Consider the following 12,193-nt stretch of genomic DNA (forward strand, 5'->3'; position numbering starts at 1 on the left):
ATAACATTAACAAAGATGACTAGGTCCAAAAGTTGCTATACAGAAACATATACCTTTGCCACCAATCCAGATCTGTTGAAGCAGTTCAGAATGCACTTATTTAGGTATAGGTATAGAGAAATCTCTGGAACAGGAAATATAATTAGCATGATACAACTTGCCTATACCAAGTATGAGTGAAATTTAAGTATAAAGCCTCAGATTTTCTGCTGATTTTTTCCTTCAGATTTACCAAAGGCATATGAGGTCAAACCTTAGGAGTTTCAATTTGTATGCAAATCAGGCAGGCCCTTGCACTACATGGTTTTGGTAAATCTGAAGACAAAAATCATCACAAAAATCTGATAGTGTGTATGGGGCTTTAGATAATTAGACAGGCTTCTAATTGGGGGTGGGTGGAGAAACCTCAGTACACTGATCTTCCCAGTGAATGGCTGTTTTTTTTTTTTTTAAGAGACCACCAATTAACGATTCCAGTTTCAATGCTGGACAGGCAGGTATGAACCACAGAATTCAGTATAATGTAGAAATCTTTAGGCAGCACAGAAGCGATATTAGAAAGGTAATAAAAAATGGTGGTACAAACATTTGCAGATGAATACTAGAGTCAAAGTGCAGCAATTCAGGCACAACAAGGATAAGCTGCAGAACTGTGGGGTAGCACAATGGCACATTAAGGATGTGAGTTTACTTTACTTACTTGAGTCTTAGTACAGCAATCTGGGCACATAAAGGAGAAACAGCAGGATCATGGGGTAAAAACATGGCACAGCAAGAACCAAAGTCCTCATACAGCCATCTGGGCACAGAAAGGCCAAGCACCAGGCTATCGGGGTAGCAATGTGGCAGAGAAAGGATAGGCCTGAGTCCTAGTACCACAATAACAACAAATGACATATCTATGGGAGTCCTGATACAAAATGTTTGAATGGAAGTGGAGAATTCCCCATGGGGCTTTTTAGCAGCAAATAGGAGTCGAAAAATATTTTTCCATAAAAAAAATATTAATTTTATTCATTAAGAGACAATTGGACATCAATATGATACAAAAGTTAAAATATGAGCTCTGGTGTACACAATGCGAGACCGTTTGGACTAAGAAGGGGAAGCAAACAGTAGATAGTACCATGTGATATAACTGATAATATACATCAGAGGGTACTCCCTCACAGTATTGATGAATTATAATTATACTTATGTATCATACTAATGTCCAATTGTCTTTTAACCACTTGGGTACCGCGCTATTGCAAAATGACGGCAATAGCGCGGACCCACATTTTCGGGACTACGTCTATTGACGTAGTCCCGGTTACGAGCGGCCTGCGCGCCCCCTGAGGGGCGCGCGCGGCGCGCTCTGTGATCGGCGAGTCCGTGAGACTCGCCTGATCACCGATCCGTGTAAGGGGTCGATCCCGACCCCTTATCACGTGATCAGCTGTCAGCCAATGACAGCTGATCATGTGATAAAACGGAGCCGGTAATCGGCTAGTATAAAAAAAAAAGCCGATCGCCGGCGGCCGTGTTCGGGACATCAGTCCCGATCACGGCCAGCAATTTAAACGGACACCTGCCCCCTGCCAGTGCCCACCTGCCACCCGCAGTGCCATCCTGAAATAAAGTAAGTGCCCCCCTGTCAGTGCCACCCAGCAGTGCCCATAGTGCCCACAGTGCCACCCAGCAGTGCCCACAGTGCCACCCAGCAGTGCCCACAGTGCCACCCACAGTGCCACCCAGCAGTGCCACCCACAGTGCCACCCAAAATCTGCCTCAAAGGTGCTGCACCCCAGTGCCGCCCATCAGTGCCCAGCAGTGCCGCCCATCAGTGCCCAGCAGTGCCGCCCATCAGTGCCCAGCAGTGCCACCTATCAGAGCCACCTATCAGTGCCACCTATCAGTGCCCATCAGTCCCATCTATCTGTGGTACCTATCAGTGCCCATCCGTGCCACCCATCCGTGCCACTTATCCGTGCCACCCATCCGTGCCATCTTATCTGTGCCCATCTTTGCCCATCAGTGCTGCCTTATCTGTGCCCATCGGTGCCGCCTTATCTGTGCCTATTAGTGCCGCCTTAACTATGCCTATCAGTGCCCACCAGTGCAGCCTATCAGTGCCCACCAATGCAGCCCATCAGTGCCCACCAATGCAGCCCATCAGTGCCCACCAATGCAGCCTATCAGTGCCGCCTAATCAGCGCACTTCAATGAAGGAGAAAAATTACCCGTTTGCAAAATTTTATAACAAACTATTAAAACATGATTTTTTTTTTTTTTTTTTGCATCTTTTTTTGTTTGTTTAGCAAAAAATAAAACTCCGAGCTGTAACTAAATACCACCAAAAGAAAGCTCTATTTGTGGGAAAAAAATGATAAAAATTTCATTTGGGTACAGTGTTGTATGCCCGCGCAATTGTCATTCAAAGTGCATCAGCGCTGAAAGCTGAAAATTGGTCTGGGACTGAGGGGGGTTTAAGTGCCCAGTAAGCAAGTGGTTAATGAATAAAATAATATTTTTTTATGGAAAAAATAGTTTTTGACTTGAATTCTCCACTTTTTAAACATTGAGTCCTAGTACCACAATCCAGGAACAGCAATGATAAGGAGGAGAATCACTAGGTAGCAATATTACACAGCATGGGGATCAACACTCAATACCAAGTTCAGGTGATTCCAGTCTCAGAACTACCACAACACCAGCATCAGGATTTGGTACAACAACGTTTTAGATAAAGCCAAACACAACATTAATAGAAAGGGAAAAAGAGCAGTCTTTGCGGACACCACCACATTTTGCCATGCTAAAAAGGAAAAAAAAAACAAAAAAAAACTAACACACACACACACACACACTTGCATAGTAGAATACACAGTAAAGTAAAGCAGTAACTCTAGTAGCTGTTATAAGTGTAAATATGTTACAACAGTGACCTGCTAGACTGTACTGTATTTTACATTTTATCTACTGCTCAGATAGCAATGGAATCCTTCAGGCAGCACTCTTGATAACTATGAACAGACATGTGTACAAATTGCAAAACAATCTTATCGAAGAGGCAAAACTTACATTTCTTTTTTACTGCATATCATTTTAGGCAAAAATGTGTTTATATACCTAGTGTGTAAAAAGGCAAAGAGAACATTTTGCATGCCTATTATTATGGTTATTAAATGATGATACTGCAACGCACACAGCAGAATTTCCTTACCAAACATGTAAACACTTGCATAAACAAAACTCGTTGAAGTTAGGAATATGTTTTACCACTTCCCATCCGGGCCAATTCTGGCACTCCAGAATTTTTTTCCTGGAAAATTACTCAGAACACCTAAACATTTAAAATATTTATAGTAAATTTAAGTAAATAGATGCCTAACATGTCATGCTTTAAAACTGCGCACACTAGTGGAATTGCGCCAAACCTCATAACTTAAAAATCTCTATAGGAAATGCTTTAAAAAGTATTACAGTTTACCTGTTTAGAGTTAGAGGGGATCTTGGGATAGAATTGTTGCTCTAACAGTTGTCACGATACCTTACATGTGTGAATTGAACACCTTTTACATATGTGGGCGCAACACTTTTTTTTGTTTATTTTATTTTTACACTTTCCCTTTATTTCTTTGATCACTTTTATGCCTATTAAAAGGAATGTAAACATCCTTGTAATAGGAATAGAACATGACAGGTCTTCTTTATGGAGATGGAAAGCCTGAGATGAAAAAGAAAACAGAAAAAATAAAAAAAAATCTTGGCTTTTCAGCAGAACACACGCCAGTGTTTACAGGCTGGACGTGACATCATAACGTCGTGCCCGGGCCTCTAAGAGTCAGAGACTGCCAGGGACCATCTGGTCCTCGATATTCTCTATGCTGAGCTTCCGCCATAGGCGGATTCCTTCTCCCACGGGAGTCTATGCCTCTTCCTCTTCCCACACACAGGTCCCAGAGACAGCGTGGACCATTCTCATTGCGCTGCACGACTCACTGCAGTATTTGTAGCTGCTGGCTTTTAATAATTTTTTTTTTTTTTAGGCGGACTACCTCTTTAAGGAGTATATTAATTGTGGTTCATATGTGGTAATCAATATCAGTTCTTGTATATCTTCCTTTCCATCATGGTACACAGACAAATATAAGCATTAATTGTAAAGTGTATTTCAACTTTTGCAGTCATATTTGTGAAAATCCCACTGTGTTTTTTGTGTTGCCTTTTTATATTTTTTTTAAAGAGCAGTGTGGAAGGGCGGTTTCTAAATTTTTTAACCCTTATTTAGGACAGTCATTGTTAAAATCTATTTACCATTGACAGTGAAGCCTGTCTGCACAGTACAAACTGGGTTAATTATGCGGAACACAGCTGTCCATTTAGCCCCTTCACTACCTTGTATTTTTCCTTGCTGAGGATCCTGAATAGAGCATCCAAAAAGGAAAGCTGCAATTTTAAAATATTTTTTCAAGCTATGCTATGTGACTGGGGGCATGTAGCAATTATAAAGTAGGTGTTTCCCATTGTGGTTGTAAACCTAGAGCAAAAATATAGCACTTTAAAGTGGAGCTCCAGTCATTTGTGTGCGTTTAATAAAAGTCAGCAGCTACAAAAAACTATAGCTGCCTACTTCTAATAAACACACACTCACCTGTCCCAGAATACAGGGATGTGGTCATCCGAACTGCTGCTTCTCTCCCTGGAGCTGGCATTTCAACTGTGGGCAAACGGCTGTGACAGCTTGCAGATTTAAAGCCGGGTGCACACTGCACATACGCAAGTCCCTCTGCCTCTCTTGAATGGTCTGGCAGTCTTCTGGGCCCTTTGACGTGTCCCAGAAGACTGCAGGAAGGGAGGGGGAGAGGAGAACTTCCACTCAGATCGCCTAAGCGGAAGTGGGAGTGGGTACCCTTTTGGGTGGTACTCCGCTTTCAGCTAAATTATAGCACTAACCACTGTTTCAGATCATTGTATTCATTTATTTATTTTTAACAGATATTGTACTTATTCTTAGTCTATACATTCAAAAATAATTACTACAACCTTTAAAGGCTTTTAGAACTACAGAAAATAAATACTGCACAATCATTTTGCAATATAAAAAGAAATAAGATGCATTTCTAATGGATAGTTTTTAACAAAAAATAAAAAATAAAAGCAACAAAAGCCTATGTTTACTCCCTAAACAGGAGTTATTTTTAAAATATTTCTGACAGAGTGTGAAACTTCTTTTATTTAGCTCCATGACCCCATATGGGAGATCTTCCTTCATATTCTGCCTGGAAATGGAGACAAAGTGGGGACAAAGTCTGCAGCAAAAACTCTATTTTCAATTAACAACTTCTGTCCTGGAAGGTGTTACCCCTTTAATGACCAGGCCATTTTTTGCGATACAGCAATCCATTATTTTAACTGACATTTGCATGGTCATGCGCCGCTGTACCCAAATACAATTTATGTAATTTTTTTCCCCACAAATAGAGCTTTCTTTTGGTGGTATTTGATCACCTCTGCGGTCTTTATATTTTGCGTGATAAAAAAAAAAAGCTGACAATTTTGAAAAAAAAAATTATATATTTTTTTACTTTCTGCTATAAAACATATCCAATGAAAAAAAAAAAAGTAAAAAAAAAGTCTTAATCAATTTAGGCCAATTCAGCTACATATTTTTGGTAAAAAAAAAATCCCAATAAGTGTATAATAATTGGCTTGCACAAAAGTTATCGTAGCTTTTTTATTTATTTTATTAATAATGGCGGTGATGAGCGATTTTTAGCAGGACTGTGATAATGCAGTGGACAAATCAGACACCTAATAATATAATATATATATGTATAATTTTATTTATTTTTTTTAAACAAAAGTGAGTTATCCTCTCAAACAGTAAGTATTTACATATCACAAATAACAATGTTCTTATTCCACATTTGGAGCCTTGCAAATTATTCTTTTAGCCAACTATCCCTTACTAACAGTTTCACAACTATGTAGAAAATTTGTGCAGAGCCTCATCCTCGCAATGGATTCATTTGAGCGCCTACTGTGAGTTTTCCAACACTGCTGAAAAGGTACGTGTGTGTGCTACAAAGGCTCTGAAGGAGCTGCACGTAGAGGGCCCCCAAGCCCTTTCTATGTCTGGGTTCTCCTCTTTTAGCCTTATTCAATGTAAACCCTCTTATTTCTGTGGAAAGTCATTGTACAGTAATCTGTCTCCATTTTAGTCACTAGATACAGGTCTGTCTCTTATCTAACCTTTTTCTGTATACCAGACAGACAGCTCTTGCAAGTCGTCTCATTCCTCAGCCCCCAGCATCCTGCGTCTGCAGTTTTGGTGTCATCCATAATTTAGGAGTGCATAAATACATGGAACGGCAAAATGTGCATCCATACACTGAATCACTGTTCTCAGTACTGTTCTCAGAGAACTATACTGTGAAGTTTCAAGGAGCAGAAATAAAAAGCATACAACAGAGAAAGTATCACATTATCATCTTTTACATGCCAGAGATCCATGAGGGTCTCTGTAGTTTTTATAAAGCAAACTTTTGTAAAGAAAAATATGCTTTCAAATAAAAGTAAAACTCAAAATTGATGGGACAAGTAAAAGGCACTTTATGATAACTGGTAGCAATGTGTGATGGCTGGGTAGGTGTCCAATAAAGAACATTCTCACTGCCTGGTTTGCCTCAATAACAAGCTCCAACTAAACACCATTTGCTTTTTCTCCTATACTTTGTCCATTCCTACCCTTACAGTATGGAAAAGAGGAGAGACGCTGATTGCTTGAGATGAGCTAAATCACACAGATTTTTCCCTTTAAACACTAATGTATGCAAAATGTAACGAATCCTGAAATAAGAGCAGAGCAGTTGGCCACAGCAACCAATAAGCTGTTCCTTTTCCTAACGCATAAAATACATATGATGCTAAGAACAGCAGCTCCACTCTGGATCAATTTTTCTATGCTGCTTTTATAATTAAAGTGTTGCATAAACATTCCCCAATAAACTATTAACGTTCTTACACCAGCACTTGCAGTTTAGAACTTTCAGTGATGCTGGCTCCTGCTCTCTCAGTGCTGCTTCCTAAATGTTTGGTCTTCACAGGAAAGAGCAAACAGTGGACAGTGCAGTCATGAGTCCGGAAGAGAGGAAGGAAGGAAGGAAGGAAGGAAGGGTGGCGAATGGAGCAGGGGTGCGTTTTGTCATCCTAGGCTATAGCGCTGTGTGTTTCTATGGATATACACAGTCTAGGGAGACAGCTATAGTCATTGCATGCAAGGGTTGCCCTTAGGGTGCTGAAAGGAGCCAACCCCCTTCCTCGCACTACACACAAAACATGCAGAACTGTGGATGTCGGTCACCGGCTGTGTGCTGGAGCACTCTCCCCCACTTCACCTTTTTTATCACTTGGTTTCGGGAAAGGGACTTATACTGTTATCTGAGGAACAAGGCAGCAGAGAGAAATCACTCAGTGCTTTGGATAGAGGCAAGTAAACAGAATAGAAGGATGTGCTTTGTTCAAATGTATGAAGTTTACGACCACTTTAAACAGGAACATAGGCAAAGAATAACAGATAAAGAAGCTGATACTAAGTAAATAAATCAGCTGCCTAAAGTGTCTAAAAAAATTTGGGTTTAATATAACTTTAGACTTCTATACGCCTCAAGCCCATTTCCAGCAGTTAACCCGCACTCAGTGTTGTCCTGTCCTGTCTCCCTACATTCTCCTAAAACTACTTGTTCTATTAAGGGATATATGCTGTATAAAACAAGCAGGACAATCAAGGTGCATTTGCTCAAGACTGAGTCAGTGGATACAAAAGTAAAGTACAAATACGTTTTGAGGATAAATTCCTCCAGAGTATCAGATCTCTGGCAAATGTATGCAAAGAAAAGCACAAAGCAGTGCCACAAGTCCTCCATGGAATCAATGGGCAAACTAATAAAGATTTGTTCTTTCTAAAACGAGAGTGTCAACAGACAACTTGGGTATAGTAGCTGTAGCATTTGCCACGTTATACCATAAATTGTATACATTTTACTGGACTTGCAATTTTCCTCTGAAGAACGCTAAATCCAGATATGCAGCAAAGGGAATGTGCTCAGTAATGATTACAGTAGAGACAGGGAGTGTGTGCTTTAGTTCATGTTCATAAGGCCTCATGAATTCTGTGGACTTAAAAGGAGGCAAAGGAATGGCACTATTTAGGCTGTTACATGGAATGAAAGTGAATATACAGTATATGATGTAGCAAGAAACAATGAAAAAACGAAACTACATTAAAAACGCAAGCAGATTATTTCCATAAGTCAGGAAAAAGTGCATACACTAGCACGCATATTTGGTATCCTATAGAACTAAGGAGCTACTTGCATATATTATATACAGTAACATTTTAAAAGACTGAATAATTGGTTGCCTCATTCATTAAAAATTACATTAACATGTTTAAAATACTCTCTTCAAAGCTGGAGTCATACAGAGTATTATTTTCTCATGTAGCCCTCGACAGGTCAATTAATAGAAATGGCACCAATTTGTTCACTCTGAGGCATTTCACATTATAAGGATTAATCAGGCTGCTCATGTAAGTCTGCAAGACACATTCATTGTTAACTACAGTATATGGATAAATATAAGCAGAATATCCTGTAGTGAGAAGAACAAGACCAGGTATGCTGCATTTAAAAAAAAAAAATAAATCACAAAACCAATCCATTCAGCATCCACCCAAATGAGGCTAAGCTACATTTTCTTTGCTGTGCTTTTAGAGGCTGCATACTCTTAGCTGTGCACAAAATAAATATGCAGTATAAAAATCAACAGCTAATGCTGATTTGAACTCCACTCACTTTTGAGTTACCGTAGATATAGATATCTCTCTCTATATATATATATATATATATATATATATATATATATATATATATATATACATACACACACTAAAAAAAAAGATTTTATATTATATATAAAATCTTTTTTTTTAGTCTGACACAAATTGAATGAACTGGAAACCTCCATGCATGCGACCCTATACCTACAGTTGATCCAAAAAATAAATAAAAAAAATCTTACCTGGATCAATAATCTCTGGTGTTAATACTTATGAATGTTAATAGTCAGTTATATTCAGTGCATTTAGGAAAGCATGCAGAGCTTTTTAAACAATCAGCTGAGCTGGTTATAACTAGTTTTTGAGTGAGTCTATTCTACATTTTCATAGTTCTTACTGTGAAGAAGTCTTTCCGTATGTGAAGGTTAAACTTCTTTCCTTCAGACACAAAGAATTCTCCCTTGCGCTTTGTAATGACCTTCTTGTAATGAATAATTTTGCACTATATGGGCCATTTAGGGATTTATACATGTTGATCATAGAGAGAATAAATTTAGTTTGGCTAATCTTTCATCATAGCTGAGCTTGTCCATGCCTTGTATAAAGCCTCATACACACAATCAGAATATTGTTTGAATGTTCATAATTTTTTCTTTTTGCTTGCTAATCTCACATCGAAAATTAAGTGCTGACTAAACTTCTGAAAATTATCAATGGAAAACAACTTTGGAATTAATGTTGTGTTGTATTGTATTCTTTCGTTTCTGAGCATGCGTGGTCTTGCTCTTCCAATTTTTTTGGCCACATACCACACTGAATCAATAAAAATCGTACGATCTGATATCTTATGAGAAAATTTTTCGTGTTTGTCCCTTCGAATAATTTAGGATGAACTGTCGTGATCAGCTCTCGAAAGCTGTGTACTAATGATCAGATTATCGTACGACCGCTTCGAAAGCGGTATTTTTCATCAGATTTTCTGATCCGTGTGTGCCAGGCATTCGTTTGGTTACCTTCTCTGAACTCACAGGTTTCCCAACATCATTTTTGTGAACCAGTGCCTAAAACTGAACTACATATTGAAGATGTGGTCTTACTAATGCTTATAAAGGCATGATTACGTTTCTCACTCTGGAGTCTATAGCGCTTTTAATGCAAGAAAGTATTTATTTTTTTGCGCAAAAACTGCAGATTGGCATTGCATGCTATTATCAACACTATGTTCTAACACAACATTCAATACGGATAAAGACCCTAAACTTTGGATTATACTGCTAACAACCTTTGATCATAAAGAGTATGAATTATTAAAGCACTACGCCCTGAATACAGTCTTTAACCTGTTCCTTTGCAGACTCTGTAGGTGCCTCAGAGGGAGCAGCTGTCTAACTGCATGCTACAACCTCTGGTGACCTTTGGCAGTCATCTTGGGTGGGACAACCCTTTTAAATATGGGTCCCCAGGTCATTTAGGCAACTCCTGGAATGAGTGGATGGGTGAGGGACAGAGACCCTACCTGTTAGAGAGAGGTTCCTGTAAGAGGAGAGATACTGCAGGGACATCGCTGGTGCTCAGTCGACATTCCAGTTACCAGAGTAGTTTCTGGGAGACTCACTTAACAGTTCTCTTACTGTTTTCTAGAAAAAAATATTTTATGTGGTCCTTTATCAAATTCTCAAGCATCTTCTCGACTATAGACGTTAAAATAAAAGAGCTGCACTTATTCGTAAAGATTTTGATACCCTTTTAAATATAGGCATTATATTGGCCTAGCACCCACCCATTAGTACCAAGTCAGTCACCAAAAAGAAATTGTAAATCAGTTTAAAATAAAGGAGCCCAACTCTTGGAGGACACACACATTGTAGAAAGGTACACACCTTGGACAAGTCTCTAAAATTGCTTGGAAGAGTAAGGTCCAGCTCTTCTGATTCATAGTTTGTGATGACCCAAGGAAATACTGGATACTGATTTAAGTCATTGTAGGTCCGTCCTGTAAAGACAGCACATTTAGATTTGTGTGGATTACAGAATCTGATACCACTGACTAGAAATGCATTTCTATAGATCAGGATACACATGAAAAATATATAAAATCTGAAAATGTGTTAAAGGTAATACAGCTGCCAGATTACCAGCTATTGTGTTCAGAAACATCAAGTATTCAAAGTTTGAAATTTCTCTGTGCTGCCAACGCTGAGTCATATTTGATGCTTTAAATATCTGCCGAGCAGTAGCTAGGGAGATGCGCCTGCCAAGAGAAAAAGAGACATACAAATTTCCAGTTAAAAAACAGAAAAAGTGTTGACTACATATGTTAATTCCCTCAAACTGAGGAAAACATAAGCAAAAGCTTTATTTACAGACATGTATATACATCACACACAGAGAACAGTGACAGACAGACACTTTTTTAAGTGCCTGAGCCAGACAAGCCAATTATTAAATCCCCTGTGTAAGCCTGTGTTTAAAAAACAAAACAAAAAAACATAGTATGCTTAAAGAGACTGTTACTATTAAACAAAATCATCCTGTAAAAAAAAGGTCACGACACAGCCGTGACCCACTAGTTGGTGGGAGGAGTCAAAGGGCCCAGTTGGGGGGCACACTACCAGACACAAGTGTCTGATAGCAGTTCTACAAAAGAGGCGACTATAAACAACCGTATTTTACAGTTCTGTTACATTGTGCTATTGTTTTCATTTTTGTTGACACTTTTTTGAGTCACTTTCGGCATGTGCATATAACATTGTTATTGTAACCCGTATCTTTCCTCTGGATATCCCTTCTAACAGTACCTGTGCACAGAGTATGCTGCTTTCAACTGCCATAGCACTCTAGCAATATCTTAATAGCAACTGGGAAAACTCTGTGCAAAAATCAACTTTATGCATTTTCATTTTTGTTTCCTCCATCTGTTCTCAGCCAATAAAAATAAATAATTAAAGACAACTGGAAAAGGTGTGTTATTGTATTCAGGCAGAAGGAATACATAAAAAAAAGTTTGAAATCAGACTTTTTCACAGCCAATATCTAGGGATTGCAGGAAACCTATGAAATGAATAGAGAGCTTACAAAACCCTTCATGAACAGGTACTGTTAGATAGGTAAATAAGACGAGAAAAAAAGATATGGAAGGATTCACTCTGAGGCAGATGAAAAAAATAAAATAAAATTTTATATCTTTTCATGTGAAGAAATTTCACTTTGCTACAATGTAAATTAGTGAGTGTACAGCTTGAATAACAGTGTAAATTTGCTGTCCTCTCAAAATAACACACAGCCATTAATGTCTAAACCGAGTACACCCCCAAGTGAAAATGTACAAATTGGGCCCAAAGTGTCAATATTGTGTGGCCACCATTATAT

General features: G+C 38.8%; 1 protein-coding gene across 3 annotated transcripts in view; it reads right to left on the bottom strand.

The window, feature by feature from the left end:
* The window catches only part of LRBA (LPS responsive beige-like anchor protein), a 939,113-nt gene that overhangs the window by 235,165 nt on the left and 691,755 nt on the right, over window positions 1–12,193 (bottom strand). For all 3 annotated transcript variants that reach the window (XM_077477021.1, XM_077477022.1, XM_077477024.1), the window contains 2 exons: window positions 10,960–11,075; window positions 10,705–10,817 (listed from right to left, as the gene is read on the bottom strand). In XM_077477021.1, coding sequence (XP_077333147.1) covers window positions 10,705–10,817; window positions 10,960–11,075 — 229 coding nt within the window. The remainder of the gene's footprint in view (window positions 1–10,704; window positions 10,818–10,959; window positions 11,076–12,193) is intronic.

The sequence above is a fragment of the Lithobates pipiens genome, unplaced genomic scaffold (assembly GCF_037356315.1).
Source record: "Lithobates pipiens isolate NorthernLeopardFrog02 unplaced genomic scaffold, aLitPip1_a1.2 Scaffold_13, whole genome shotgun sequence".
NCBI classification, from domain to species: domain Eukaryota; kingdom Metazoa; phylum Chordata; class Amphibia; order Anura; family Ranidae; genus Lithobates; species Lithobates pipiens.